The sequence below is a fragment of the Halichoerus grypus genome, chromosome 11 (genome assembly GCF_964656455.1).
Source record: "Halichoerus grypus chromosome 11, mHalGry1.hap1.1, whole genome shotgun sequence".
Classification (NCBI taxonomy): Eukaryota; Metazoa; Chordata; class Mammalia; order Carnivora; family Phocidae; genus Halichoerus; species Halichoerus grypus.
In genome coordinates this window covers 7,035,449-7,050,529 of record NC_135722.1, presented here as the reverse complement: position 1 = coordinate 7,050,529, position 15,081 = coordinate 7,035,449, and the positions used below count along the sequence as shown (strand labels likewise).

General features: G+C 56.7%; 1 protein-coding gene and 1 long non-coding RNA gene across 3 annotated transcripts; one reads left to right on the top strand and one right to left on the bottom strand.

Annotated features, from left to right (window-relative positions):
- Nucleotides 1-4,940: 4,940 nt before the first annotated feature.
- SLC25A45 (solute carrier family 25 member 45) lies at nt 4,941-11,471 on the bottom strand. 2 transcript variants are annotated; one of them, XM_036077656.2, is made up of 6 exons: nt 10,584-11,471; nt 9,525-9,568; nt 9,252-9,323; nt 8,763-8,948; nt 6,419-6,677; nt 4,941-6,267 (listed from the first exon to the last, which is right to left on the bottom strand). In XM_036077656.2, the coding sequence occupies exons 1-6, from the start codon at nt 10,618-10,620 to the stop codon at nt 5,999-6,001; spliced, it is 867 nt and encodes a 288-aa protein (XP_035933549.2). In that variant the 5' UTR covers nt 10,621-11,471; the 3' UTR covers nt 4,941-5,998. The 2 variants fall into 2 exon arrangements, with proteins under 2 accessions (XP_035933549.2, XP_035933550.2); XM_036077657.2 differs by lacking the exon at nt 9,252-9,323.
- Nucleotides 7,614-10,645, top strand: LOC144379402 (uncharacterized). The gene is made up of 3 exons (XR_013442276.1): nt 7,614-7,695; nt 9,163-9,263; nt 10,532-10,645. It is a non-coding gene; the product is annotated as an uncharacterized LOC144379402 (long non-coding RNA).
- Nucleotides 11,472-15,081: the final 3,610 nt, after the last annotated feature.

Genomic DNA, 15,081 nt, shown 5'->3' with positions numbered 1-15,081 from the left:
GTAAACCAATAAACACGGGTCATCTTAGATGGCAATCAGTGCCAAGACGAGAATAAAATAATGATGCCCTCGAGAGAGGCCGGGAGAGGGGAGTTAGGGAGAAGGCCTTTGGGCTGAGTTGCGAATGGTAAGGAAGCACCTCTGGTTCCCAAGGAAGGGTTCTCTGTTGCTTTTTGTTTCTGCTGATGCTTTAACTCATGGTGGCTTTTTTCTTTGTGTGTCTCTTAATTTCTGGCTGTGGGAATAATTTTTAAAAATATTTTATTAATTTATTTTTTATTTTTCATCTCTGGAACACCTGAAGGTCTGATTTAGGGATCAAAAGATGTGTGATTACTCCTACCAGGCACGAGAGGGCGTCACTGCCGTGATAAATTAAATTTCTCCCGGAAAGATGTTCCAGAGCTGAAGTGCCGTGAGTAGGCATGTGGTTCCTGGTTCACAGAGGAGACTCTTATTCTTAACTTCTGTCCACCACGAGGGCGTGGTAGGTTTCTTTGTAAATTCCCTTTTTGGTGTGTGGAGGTTTTCTGGTTTACTCTTCCACTAAAGGTGTATCCCTTTCCAGAATCTTGGTTTATGAGTCTTGGGTTCATCTCCCCTGTGTGCGGTGGACTCAAAGTCTAGTCTTCAGCTCCGTGAAGTTCTTTAACCTCCCAGGTCTCAGCATTAGTGTGAGCCCTAAGGGCAGCTCCAATTCCAACACCCCAATTTGCACTTACTTCCTTATTTTTTTTTTCATCTGAGGAAATCCTTTTTTTTTTTTTTTTTTTTTAAAGATTTTATTTATTTGACAGAGAGAGACAGAGCGAGAGAGGGAACACAAGCAGGGGGAGTGGGAGAGGGAGAAGCAGGCTTCCCGCTGAGCAGGGAGCCCGATGCGGGGCTCGATCCCAGGACCCTGGGATCATGACCTGAGCCGAAGGTAGACGCTTAACGACTGAGCCACGCAGGCGCCCCTCCTTTTTTTTTTTTTTAATTTAATTTTATTATGTTATGTTACTCACCACACAATACATCATTAGTTTTTTTTTTTTTAAGATTTTTTATTTATTTATTTGAGAGAGAGAGAATGAGAGAGAGCAAGCACATGAGAGGGGGGAGGGTCAGAGGGAGAAGCAGACTCCCTGCCGAGCAGGGAGCCCGATGCGGGACTCGATCCAGGGACTCCAGGATCATGACCTGAGCCGAAGGCAGTTGCTTAACCAACTGAGCCACCCAGGCGCCCAATACATCATTAGTTTTTGATGTAGTGTTCCACGATCCATTGTTTTCGTATAACACCCAGTGCTCCATGCAGTATGTGCCCTCCTTAATACCCATCACTGGGCTAACCCATCCCTCCACCCCCCTCCCCTCTAAAACCCTCAGTTTGTTTCTTGGAGTCCATAGTCTCTCATGGTTCGTCTCCCCCTCCGATTTCCCCCCTTTCATTTTTCCCTTCCTTTTCCTAATGTCCTCCATGCTATTCCTTATGTTCCCAGCAGCAATGTCCGCAATAGCCAAACTGTGGAAAGAGCCGAGATGTACTTCCTTGTTTTGAAGGGGCGCTTGGGAAGTTCCCTTACTTCTTGAAAAGTTAGCGATGGTTTTAAGATCGCATTTGTAATAACGGATCTGGAATGTAGCCGCCTTGTAGTAGCAGGGCTCTAGGTAAAGCCTAGGGCACCAGCCTGCCAGAGGGGATGTCAGGAAGACCGGTTTTCTTTCTTTCATTTACTCATTCATTCATTTGTTCAAAGCTCTTCATTGAGCAACTCTGTGTGCCCGCTAGCGTTTTGATGATAAACAAAAACAGACAAGGTCTCTGCTTCACGGAGTTCATAGCTTAGAGGAAAGACAATTGTCATAAAGGAATCACACACACAAAAGCCTGTGATTCCAGATGAAGTGGGGATTACATGAGAGCACAGTGGTTTTCAAACTGCGGCCCACACCGGCAGCTTCAGTAGGAACCTAGGAAAGCACAGATTCTTGGAGTTTCCTCAGACCTACTGCCTCAGAAACCCCAGCATGGGGCCCAGTAATCTGTATTTGAACAAGCTTCCCAGGTGATTCTAAACCACTGGGATAAGCCAAAAGAACTTGACCTAGACAGAGGGGCTGAGGAGAGCTTCCCTAAGGAAGTGGTGATGACAGCAGAAGGATGAGTGGGAGGTGCACAGGCAGTGAGAATTGTACATGCAAATGGCCTGTGGTGAGAGGGAACGTGGTTGTTTAAGGAACCAAGAGAAGGTGAATGTCCGAGGGCCTTGAAGGTTGTAGAAGGAGCTTGCCCTGATTCCTCAGAGTAATGGAAAGCCATCAAAGGGGACAAGGAGAGTAGGAAAAAGTTGAGTTATTTGTCCAGTTTCAGGACAGGACCAGGGCTGTGGCTTTAGGACTGAGAAAGAGGGAGTGAGTCTTAGAAAACTTTGGGAGCAGGGTTAGCAGGAGCTGGGGACTCCTTTGCTGTGGGAGGAGGGGAGCTTCTCTGAGACCTCTGGCCTGAGGACATTTCTGGGTCACAGAGCACTGACTTCAGCAGAAGCAGGCTGGCGGGGAATGCGAGGCACTTTTGGGATGCTCAAGGATGCGTGACCAGAGACAGCCAGCAGTGGTCAGGCTGGAAACGCCAACGAAATCACATTTGCAAAGTGCATCCCCACGGCTCAGCTGTTTAGTGAGTCTGGAAGAAGTGATTTAAGCCAGAATCGTCCCACGGTGTGTCATTTCTCCCTATCCCTGCTCTCATGGAGTCCACATCAGTTAGCTTCCTGTAATTTCTCCTACTGTGATCGCTGCTATAAAAATAAGTGTCACGTTTGACAGCACGAAAACCAGCGAGATGTTTTTCACGTTTGCCCAAGTCACAGGCTCCCTATGTGCAAGGCTCAGACACCAGCCCCATTGTCAACCTCAAAGCAAGTGCATTTGCTATTTGGCTCTTAGGGATTCCTTCGATCTCAGTGAGCTCTCAAAATGAATGATGCCCTCAGGCACCTGGGTGGCTCAGTTGGTTAAGCGACTGCCTTCGGCCCAGGTCATGATCCTGGAGTCCCTGGATGAGTCCCGCATCGGGCTCCCTGCTCGGCAGGGAGTCTGCTTCTCCCTCTGACCCTCCCCCCTCTCATGTGCTCTCTCTCATTCTCTCTCTCTCAAATAAATAAATAAAATCTTTAAAAAAAAAAAAAAGAATGATGCCCTCTAACAACATGTTAATTCCTTGAGGAATTTAACATGAGTATTATGAGACCCTGCTGATGTAAAAACACGTGCCTTTTATTTATTTATTTTTAAAGATTTTATTTATTTATTTGACAGAGACAGAGAGAGCACACAAGCGGGGGAAGGGCAGAGGGAGAGGGAGAAGCAGGCTCCCCGCCGCTGAGCAGGGAGCCCGACGCAGGCTCGATCCCAAGACCCTGGGATCATGACCTGAGCCAAAGGCAGGCACTTACCTGACTGAGCCACTCAGGTGCCCCTCAGCTCAGGTCTTGAATTCAGGGTTGTGAGTTCAAACCCCATGTTGGGCTCCATGCTAGGTATGGAGCCTAAAGAAAAAGAAAAAGCAACTCCTTGGCCACTTCCTGCCTGATCTTTAACCCTCACCTCACTCCAGCTCTGTTCTGATGCCCCGCTAGCAGCCCTCAGCACTGCAGTGGAAGGAGCGGCCCCGCGGGAGGCCTGCCTTCTCTCTGGTTCTAAGTGAGCAGCTAGAGGAGAGGAGCTCCAGCCCCCAGAGACACCTCTGGAAAGAACCAGATAGGCAAAACGGACAGGACAGAGGCAGGCTTGTGGGCATAATTACTCCCCCAGAAGAGGATTTAACTAAAGCCAAATCAAAAAAGGATTTTTAAATGTTATTCTCCTGCTGACTGGTAACATGACTCATGGCAAACTACAGAGGGCCACCCTGACCCCCTGCTCCCTTCTGGCCCATTTATAAGCATCACCTCCTCTTCACAGGCACCCACTGCCCCCCCCGCCGCCCGCCGTGCCCCCAACGACCGTCGGACCATCACTGCCGTATCCAGCCCCAGATGCCTGGTGCCACAGACCACAGAGGAGTCACCCCCGACCTGGAAGCCCGCAGACCCCTACCTACTGCATCAGTAAGGGCAAGGCGAACTATGGCAGCAAGGAGGTGCCAGGGTGCGGCAGCCTGGGGGGGTCAGACGGGCTGTGCTCCCCGGCACCCAGGCTCCTGGCTGACCTATGTGCAAGGGCCTTGGGGGGTCAACACTTCCGGCCAAGAGTGAGGCATCTCCTCGAAGGCAAGAGACGGGCAATTTGCATGCATTACACATTTCTCGATCTAAAGCCCAAGCACGGGGGCCCAGTGAGCTCTAAGGGAGGTTAGGAAGCTGAGCCCAAGTCCAGGCCACGGGCCCTGCGGCCACACTGTGACAGTGGAGGAAGGGGGGGACGATTCGGGGGCCACCCGCCGTCGGCAGCCCACGATCCAGTGAAGGAAAGCCCTGGCGAGCACAGGGGGGCTGATGCCATCAGGCCTAGCCCGGCTGCGTTTGAACTTTGGTGGGAGACTGTCTCAGGCCGCAGGTAGAGCAGAGCAGCTGAGTAACTGTGCTCTGGAGCTGGAGGCTCACATGTGTCCAGAATGTGTGGCGTTCTGGCTGTGTGACCTTGGACAAGGTAAACACTGCCTCTGAGCTGAGGCTGTGATAATAGCTGTAACGTTATAAACTGTGATAATATGGTGACGTGTTGTTGTGTTTTTTTAAGATTTTATTTTTTTAAGTAATCTCTGCACCCAATGTGGGGCTCGAACTTACAACCTTGAGATCACGAGTCTCACGCTCCACCGAAGGAGCCGGCCAGGTGCCCCTATTGTGATGGTTTTTAGAGGGAGCCCCCAGTAAATGGCAAGAATTCCGGGCATTCAGGTCACCATGAAGTGGGCCCAGGTTGATCTCAGACCAGATCGGGACATTAGTGGGTACAAACTCAGCTGAGCTTTATTGCCAATTAAGTAAACCTTCTTAGCCAGCTTGAAATTGCCACTTAGCAATTGGGGTGGGTAAAGAAAACAAGGACCATCAGTAAGGGTGGGCCGGGAGACACCCCCGGGGGGAGTGGCCCCCGACTTCTGGCACTCCGAGAGACTCCGAGAGGGGCCGGGCAGGCAAAACCTCTCAGTGGAAAGATGGGGGACAGGACCAAGGAAGCAGGTGTGGTGGCTGGAGTGGGGGAACAGATCAGAAGTCTGACCCCTGACCTCAAGGAGCTCCCTGTGTCACGGGGTCAGGTTGAGAAGTGAATCAACAACCGTGGCAAAGCATGGGGGGGCTGTGATCAAGGCCACATGTGGGGGATGTGGGAGGGAAGGGGGCGGGGTGGGGGTGGGGGTGGTATGAAAACCCCACAGCCAGTGGGGGACAAGGGGGACTCCCTTGCCTGCCAGGAACGACTCCGGGGGACAGTGCTCAGCCTGGGCCGAGGAGCGGGCTTAGCCAAGGGGTGATGGAGTCACCCTGGGGGTGCCGCCCTCTGCTGGGCAGGAGGGAATGAAGAACAGCCCAGCCTGTGCTCCCCACGCAGGGCTGGAGGTGGAGGAGGTGGGGCTTCTTCTCACAGGCCAAGGGAGCCACTGAAGGATTCTGGACCAGCAGGAGACAGAAGACTGCTCGCCAGGGGGGTCGTGCGGGGAGCGGTTTGGAAGGAGGCGAGGTGGGGGGCGGTGAGGACCGTTGCTGGAATCCAGGGGCTGGCCAGCACCCGGGAGTGCAGGCGCTGAGAGCTCTCTGAGGGGTGAAGTCACAGGCGGGGGCCCGTGAGGGGAGCACAGGTGCCAAGGCTGAGTGCTGCTGGGAGGCTGAAGCCAGCCTGTGTTCCCGAGGCCAGGACCCCGGGCCTCCTGCCCCCCACAGCTGCGTGCCCATAAGGAAGGGCCGGGCCTCTGGAATGGGAAAGGCAAGCTGGTGCTTTCCCCTTCTTCTCCATCTGGGCGGTCGGACCGGGGTCTGGCGGGGGAGCTGCGGGCACGACCTGGCCACGCTCATCCCCACCAGCGCAGGAGGTACTCGTAGCTGAGGAAGGTGACAGCATTGACAGGAAAGGCACGGGCGCTGTTGATCGTAAGCCCCCGGAAGAAGACCCCCAGTCCTTCCTGCCGGACACTCCTCGCCATGCAGTCCAGCACTCCCCGGTACACCGTGTGCTTCAGCCCGGCCATCTGCATCCGGGACTTGATCACGTCCAAGGGGGTGGCCACGGCCCAGGAGACGAGGCCTGCGAAGCCCCCTGCCACCAGCACTGCGGCTGAGCCTGGGGCGGAGGAAGGCCAGGCGGCCGTCAGACCGAGGAGCAGAGCGCCCCCACCCCATCCCTGGGGCCCCTCCCCCATCCTCCAGGGCAAGGGCCAGCTCCCCTCCCCCACTCCTGTCTGTCCCCCCACCCGCTCACACACCCCACTTACTGGGGTTCTGGCCGTCCGGCGTGGACTGGCGGCACAGCCACTCATAGGTGAGAAAATAGATGCCCAGCGTGGGGGTGTCCCTCAGCGTCAGGGCCCAGGCTCCCCGGAAGAGCCCCCGGGGCCCCTCCTCCTGGCAGATGGAGACCGCACAGTGCACAGGCCCCCGGTACCGGGGCGGGGGGCTGCCCGGCCGCGCCCTCGGCTCTGTCTGGTTTTGTAGCCGGACTTGGATGAGGTCAAAAGGGGCCAAGCAGTAGACCTGTAGGGAAGGAAGCACGGAGAGCCTGGGTGGGGCTCCGGGCCAGCACGGCGGCCCACCCTAACAAGAGGAAGGTGGTGGGCAGAGAGGGCCGCATCTGCCCGCGGGGCCAAGCACAGGCCAGACCGCTGCCCTTAGCATCGGCCCCTGACGGCCGGCGGCACTGCCCGTCTCCTTGGGCAACAGCACTGAACTTGCCTGGCCCGTGCATGGAGCTCAGAAACGATCCTGCATTGTTTCTCCAACAGTGGGGGTAGGTTTTAGCCCCCCAGAAGCCAGGGGTGAGCACGCACCTGCGGTGACGGGGTCTGAAAAAAGGATTCAGTCTGTGCCCGTGAGACAGGTCTGACCCCTCCCCACAGTGAAGGAGGTCACCTCAGTCCTGTTGGGGACTCAACTTCATAGAGTCTCGCTCCCCCCACTTCCTGCGGGACACCTCTCAGAGGCCCCTGAGGGGGTCAAGCGCTGGGCCAGCCTTTCCTGCCTCCCGCAAACCCCCAACTACTAGGGTCCCAACAGAAGGTGGGTGATGGTGGGATCTGTGTCCCAGGACTCTTATCACCCGGCTGAGGCAGAAGGGACAAACATTTGGGGTAGTATTAGGACTGAGGGTGGTTCTGGGTGGAGGCGGAGGGAAGCTGGGGCCCAGGGCTAATGTGAGGGTCACGGATGCACTAAGGTCAAGGTCAGCTGTTAAAGTTCAGATGAGAATTGAGGTCAAGCTGAGGTTAGTGTGTCGTGAGGGGTTTCTGTGGGTTTTGTTTCTTTTGTGGAAAGTACACGAGCTTAGTCCCTCAGCCCTGGAAGCTGGCTCTGGCGATGATGTTCCGAGGGCGGCGGGCCAACTTTGCTTACTTCCTCCCCTGCTGGAAGGATGGTGCTCTGGGCTCCCTCCCTATAAGGCGGGATCCTGATGTCATCCTTCAGAGCCTGCGGGCAGTGCCGAGCTCGGGGCTTCTCCAGGGGACGTGACCCTGAGCCCAGGGCTCCCGACGGTGAGCAAATGGCTGAGCCAAAGGTAGGGTGGCTAGCAGGGGCAGGTTAGGGCCCCCCGGCTCCCCATCCTGCCCGCGGGCACGGTGGGGATGGCACACAATGCCAATGTTTGACAGCGTCAGGCTTTCTGAGCCAAAAGCAACTTCTGTGCCCATCACAGGTTGTCATTCCCTGCCCTGGGCTGGCCAGAGTCACATCCTGCCTCTTCCTCCCCATCTCCACACTAAAACACAATTTCTGCTCCCAGACCTGTTAAGCCGAATCCATGAGCCTGATGGCAAACCGGGTTCCTGTTGGTCCTTGAACCCAATCCCCATCCGTGACCCTACAGTCCCCAGTTCTGCTATCTGTTTGGCTTTGCAATGAGCTGGAGGGGAGGGTGACTTAGGAGCTGGGCCTGGCTGGGCCGGCCACTAGCATGGAGTCTCAGTTTGCTTCCTTGTTTTGGTGGGGTGCAGGTCTCAAGGCTTGGGAAATATGCAAGCGTGTGCCCTGTACAAGAAGGGGCAGAAGAAAAGCCAGGACCTTTTGGGGGTCTCATGAATCATTAATTCACTGGAGTGAGCCACCTGATTCTGTCCTTTGTCCTTGCTCTCTGCCCCAGAAAGTGTGTTAGGGGCATCAGGGCAGGTGCCAAATAGAGGGTGACCTCAGGCGCCTGGCTGAGGTGTGGGGTGGAGCCAGAAACGGGCCCCTCTGCCTCTATGCTCACACCCCTCAATCAGCTGGGGCTCCCTCTGGTGCCTGGAGGCCCCTCTTTCCTCCACCCCACCAATCAAAAGCCGGATACTTAAGTGCTGAGAACAAAGACCAAAACTAAACGATGGGAGCTATTTAATGATTAATACCCTGGGTCTCTCCCAGCGAGATCTGTGGACTGGGGCCTGGTGAGGCTGCAGGCAAAGGGGCTGAGCAGGGTGTGAGCTGGAGGGGTGCCAGGACCACACCAGGACTGGAGGGGCTGGGCTCCGGGCTCCGGCAGGGCAATAGGTCCCCCAGGACAGGACTGAGGCTGGCAGACCCCTCCGGAGGTCTGTGTGTGTGTGCTTGATAGCACTGTGTACGCATGCCCCTGCACCTGTCCCTCACCTGCACGAACCCTCCAGTGCAGCCAGCTATGAAGACATGCGCGTAGCTGGGTGGCTGGGCCCGCCGCTCCTGGTGGGAGGTCGCTGTGAGTGCCAGCAGCGTGTTGCTGTAGACCCCGAACAGGACAGAGTTGACCACAGCTATGCTCGCAATGGGGAAGCTCATTCCCTTGAAAAAGCCCAGAAGCTGTAGAAAGACATGGCGACCCTAGGGCAAAGGGGGCCTCCTCTTTGCCCTTCCCATCTCTGGCAGGGTCTCCTCTGGCCGGAAACCACTCCTGAGCCCTGCCGAAGGGAGGCTGAGGCAGGCTGAGGCTGGGGACAGCCTCAGGTCCATCCTTGGGGCACTGAGCTACCACCCAGCCCCCAGGAGGCCCCGACTTTGGTCTTCTCTCTTCCAGGGGCAGAGAGCCCTGCCGGGGAGAAGAAAACTGCTGCTGACCACCCAGATGCCTCCCATGCCAAAGCCCCAAAGAAGCAAGACACCCACCGACTCATGGCGGTAAGTCTTAACCATACAATCGATGATGCCCCGGTATGTGGTCTGGGTCTGCAGGCGCACCTTGGTGAGGAGGACAGAGCAGGCAGCCCAGTAGGGACGGGCAGGGATGGCTCCAGCCCCGTTCCTCCCTCTGCCCAGCAGGATGCCAGCAGGGCAGGATTGATAGGAAAGATCCCCATCAGCCAGGCCCTGCTCTCAAGGCATCCTGACATCTGGTTCAGGTGACATCCTTCATTCCCTGGGTGCCTCCCCTCGACTCACCTTTACAGTGTCAAAAGGGTGTCCCAGGACCAAGCCCAGAGCTCCTGCGTGATAAGATGATGCTATGAGTGAGGCCCCTTGCGCCTGGCTGAGGAGAGGGGGATTCGGGCAGGAGAAAATGAGGCCAGGCTTTCCCGCCAGACTCCAAAGAAACTCCCTTTGCATCCTCCTCCACACCAAGCACTGGGCTAGGAAGGTGTAGGGACAAGGGGACCATGGAGAGGGCCTTGGCCGTGCCCAGAGGACACCCAGGCAGAAGGGAGGAGCCAGCCCCAGACGCGGTGTCCTCACAGAGTCCAGCACTGACCGTCCTGCTTGCTTACCCAACTGTGGGGCCGTGGGACAGATTCTCCAGTGCTCCTGCCTGCCTGCCCGACTCCTTCCTTCCTTCCACGCACGACTGCTGTTGAGTACGGGGCCTTGATCCAGACCAGGCCCTGCCCTCCCAGCGCTCTACCCCCTCAGCCAGCAGTACGGAGCTGGGGGCCCTACGGGCAGTCTTGCTGGCACCCGGGGAGGAGAGCCCAGCCCGCAGGCCACCTCCCCACGTTCTGATCTTGCCCTCCATAGCCGCGCTGGCCCTGGAGACTTGGGCGAGGTCACAGCCCCAGGAGGCAGGTTCGGAATGACCCTCTCGTTCTTCTGAGAGAACTGTCAGCCAGAAGCTGGGCTGGGTCCACAACACAGCAGGCCTCTGCACCAGGACATGCAGCCCATCGCCGGGTAGGGCAGAGGCCCAGAGGGGAATGCAGGACAGCTGCTGGGGTCAACAGTGGAATTGCTTTCTGAGCCCCACAGGGTGGGCCTAGAGAGTGGGGTTCACGGCGAAGGTCTGCAGGTGTGTCTGGGAGAGGGCTCACCTTGGCCCTGCAGGTGAGGACAGCGTGGCTTAGGGACCTGCACCTTCCTCCCGCGCCCCTGTGGCAACTGCCAGGAGGCATGGGGATAGCTGGTCTGGCGCTCCAGAGCCACCAGGGCTTTGGTCTCAGCTCCTTCTATGTCCCCAGGCAGTGACCGACCGCTAGGCGGGATGTGACAGAAGGAAGAAAAACGTCTCACCAGAGATCCAGCCGGCCACAAACTCCTCCACGGGCATTGTCTGGCAGGGGCGGGAACTGGTGGCTCCGGAGAGGAGACGCTGGGGAGCGTCTGTCGGTCCCTGATCTCCCTCCCCCTCGCCCACCCGATAACCTTCCACTAATGTTTAACTTGGCTTGGAGAATGAGCAGTGGCCCGGTGCCCAGACCTCGGCACCAGGAGAGGGGAGGGAGCCACCTTGGGTGGCCCTGACCCTGGAGGAAGTGTGTACGGAGTGTGAAATCTTCCGGGCAGGGATGATGGCCCGGTGGCCCGCCCCCTGCCGGCCAACGATGGCCTTGCAGCCCTGCAGCGGGACCAGGCAGGGCGGCCAGGCCCCAGCCAGCAAGGCCTTAACTAACCCTGCCTGCCCCACCTGGCCGGCCCAAACCCCCTCCGTCCCCACAGCGCCACCCACCAGGCTGCCGCCCGCCTGGGACAGGCGGCCAGGCCGGCAGAGATAGAGCATGGCCACCAGGGGCCAGGCCCTGCGCAGTCCCCGCACCCCAGGAACCCCCAGAGCCGACAGGGTGGGACCCCAGAGAGGAGTGACTCCCGGTCCTGAAGCCCTGCCTTCTCCCAGGGTGGTGTGCAGCTCCCCCAGCTCCCTTGTGTGAGTCACAAACAGCCTCCCTCGCTCGGCCTTCTCTTCTCCGGGCCTCCCTCCCAGGGGACAAGCTGGGGATTTGAGTGTATGAAGGGTGGCGGGTGTCTCAGCTCTGGGGTTATGAAAGCCCATTTCTCTTTGGACAACAACCCAAGCTGACAAGGCAGGGAGACCTGCATCCCTCTCTCTTCCTCTCTGCTTCCTTTGACCAACCTTCTGTGTGGCCAATACACTAAGCGTGTTAGAGCGTGAATTATGATTCCACTCACCCATCGGCTCCTTACGAGCGTAGTCTGGTTAAATACGCTCACTCTTCCCTGTTGTTTTGAAAGTGATATTTTACATCATTTATAAATTCGTTGCATCTTTTTACAAATCAGATGACGGCTCACGCCCCGTGTTTCTCACACCTGCCTGGTACTTTTCTTTTCCCTGCTCCCGTCCTCTCTCTCTCTGCCTGAGAGGGGCCAATGGACACCAGCAGAGGCAGCAGGGGCTCTGGTGTCGTCCAGACTGGGGTTCCAACCTCAGCTCTGCCCCCACCAGCCCGGTGATCTGTGGCAAAGCACATGCTTCTGAGGTTCTTTTCTCCCATGTCCTTTGGGAGGCTCTGGAGGTCATCCAAGGGGGCTTCTGGGGCGGGGGTGGGGTGGGGGTGGGGGTGTTCATGTTCAGGATCATCTCCATTACACTTCAGTGATTCCTAGGCAGTCCCATGGACTTGGAGACAGGATGCGGATGGACGGGGATGCACACGGGGTGGGGGGGTGGCGGGCAGAGCATCAGGGCAGACCCGAGGATGAGGGCACAGGCAGGCCAAGGGCTGAGGTTGCTGCAAATGATGAGCGTCTGACATTAACAGAGTGTACGGGGGGAGGGGGGCGCTGATGTAACCTGTTGTCTACATCCACGGCCACAGGATATTCCGTCAGATTCTATTCTTAGGTATGCTGAGAAGTGGGGCCGGGGCGGGGTCCTCTTTCCGGGGCACAGAGATCCAGGGCGCAGGTGCCATGCCCATAGAAATCTGTGTGAAGGCTCCAAATGTGGGTGCCAACCTTTGGAGTCCCCCTAGCCCCCCCCTCTGTCTCACACCTCACCACCTTCCCCTAAGGAAATTGTGCTAGTATTGCCTTTGAAGCATGTCCCAAATCCCACCCCTCCTCGCCTCCTCCACTGCTACCGCCCTGGCCCAAAGCCACCGTGGCCTCCACCTGGATTCCTGCCGGCCTCCCTGCCTCCGCCCCTGCCCCCTTCCAGTCTGTTCTCCACCTAGTAGCCAAAGTGATGCGGTTGAAATTTAAGTCAGACCATGTCTGTGCTCTGCTCCACACCCTGCGAGGGTCCCATCTTGCTCAGGAGCCCTCCTAGGCTCTAGGAGCCCTCAAGGTGCAGCCCCACAGTCCTTTGACCTCATCTCTGGGCACGCCCTGGTCACTCTGTCCCAGCCACCCTGGCCTCCTTCTCTTCTTCAAATGGGCTCCTGCCTCCAGGCCTTGTTGGCCTGGTCTAGCCTGGATTCAAACTTGTCACCTGCCGGGCATTCCTGGTGTCCCTTCCCTGGCTCCTCCTCTTCTTTCTTCCATGGCACTTGTGACCTTCTGATGTACCAGTAATTAACTTGTTGTCCGTCTGTGCTGGGATCTCTGGCTGTTTGTTCACTGATGTTATCCCGAAGGCTCAGCACAGCACATAGCAGAGAATAGGCTCTCAATACATATTTGGTGCAAGAATGAATGAGTGGACAAGCGAGAGAGCAACATTAGCGGGCAGCCCTGCAGCCAGCCCTGGGTCTCCACTTCTCTCTCCCCATCTCCAAAGGGCCCCAAAGAAGGTGAAGTCCCAACAATATCCCTACCTGCCTCTCCTGATCTCGTGGCAACTCTTCGTTCCCCGTCAGATGCCCAAGGACCAATCCCACTCACCCTTCCGCTTTCCCACTGTGGCCAAAGTAGAACCCACTCACCGCTACTTTCTCACGGGCAGACGGGTTTTAGGAAGCAAGGCTCATCTCTGACCTCCTCCTCCTAGAGCCGCCCCGGGCTCCTTGGGCTGCCCCAGCGAACCTTCCTGAGCATGGCTTCTCACTGAGGGCTAGGCTGCAGTCCTCATTCTGCTGCTCACTCTCTCCCAAGGCATAGTGGGCAATCCCTTCTGTGGGCCTTGGGTCCTTTCCTGCTTACAAAAGCAGGAAATCAGCCCAGCTGATGGCTGAGTCTCAGGCCTCTTGGCTCTAAAGGCCTGATGGCCGCCACCCTCGTCCCACCCCACCACCCCAGTTCAAGGCAGACCCACAACCCCTCCCTGGAGCCTTGCCAAAGGGCAGCCCCAGCCCGGGCTGGGCTCTCCTGCAAGTCCCACCAGGCCCATCTTCTGCCTGGCAGGGCAGAGCTCTGACCTTGTCCCCCCTAGCTCACAACCTCCAAAACCTCCTCGCCACCTGCCAAACCCACCACACACACACACCCCGTGCCACCCCATCTTCCCAGCCTCGCCTGCTGTGCTCTGACTGCCCAGGGCTTCCCTGGGGTCCTCACCACAGTTCCCCCTACCAGAACACCTTTGGGAATCTCTTCCAGTGCCCCCCCCACTGCACCTGGGTTCCAGGCTCCTTACACCACTGTACATACTGCCAGATGTTGGCTTTGTGGTTTGACCTTTCCGATCCTGTTTTCTCTACTGCACACCTCCTGGTGTGGTGTAAGAACTAAAGCACTTAGAAAAGAGTCTGGCACATTGTACATACACCATGAATGGCAACTACTATTCCTGTTATTTCCACTCACAGGGACCCCGAGGATGACATGAGGAAACACAGGGAAGGGCCTGGCACACAGTAGGGCTCAGGAATTGAGGACCCTTCTCTTCCTGCTTGTAGTTTTTCATGGCTCTGAAGGCAATTCTGTCATCTTACGTAGTTTTAAGCATGCATTTCTCGGGGCACCTGGGTGGTGCAGTCGGTTAAGCATCCGACTCTTGGTTTGGGCTCAGGTCATGATCTCAGGGTCCTGGAAGCGAGCCCCGCATCAGGCTCCACGCCAGCGTGAAGTCGGCTTGAGATTCTCTCTCTCCTTCCCCTTTTGCTCCTCCCACTCATGTTGTCTCTCTCTCTCTCAAATAAATAAAATCTTTAAAAGAAATTACTTAAAAAATAAAATAACCATGCATTTCTCCTGGCCTTCCTTCTTCCCCCTCTCTACCTCCACTCCCTGATTAAATCATAACTTAGCTTCCTCAGGGCAGGGCAGTGTCTCACCTGGGTCTCTGTCCCCTGCCCTAGGCCAGACCCCACACCCAGTAAGCACTCAACCACACTGAACTGTGTTCCCACTTTGATCCAGCTGGTTAAGGGAGGCCACCAAGCCATTGTGTCCTAGTCTGAGTGTCTCAGAGCTTAGAACCTGGAAGGAGATGCTTGTCTGTTTGTTTGTTTGTTTTGAGAGAGAGAGAGAGCACAAGCAGGGAGAGTGGCAGCAGGCTGAGGGAGAGGGAGAGAAGCAGACCCCTACTGAGCAGGGAGCCCAATGCGGGGCTCGATCCCAGGACTCAGGGATCATGACCTGAGCCGAAGGCAGACGCTTAACCAACAGAGCCACCCAGACACCCCTGGAGCAGATGCTTGTTATTGCACACTCTTCTCTCCAGCTCACATCTGAACTTCTTTGAGTCCTTAGTTCATGCAAGGAAGACATGTTGTAATGGGCTCAAGTGTGGGGTAGCATGGATTCTGGAGGGCAGGTAAAGAGCTGTTTATATTGAGGATACTTGGACTGGGTTAGGAGATGGGGCTGCCTTCCAATGCCAGGGAATAAGGACAGGGTGAGCCCATTTCCCCTCTTGCTCCCCACCCCCATCCCTGATCATCCAGCCCAT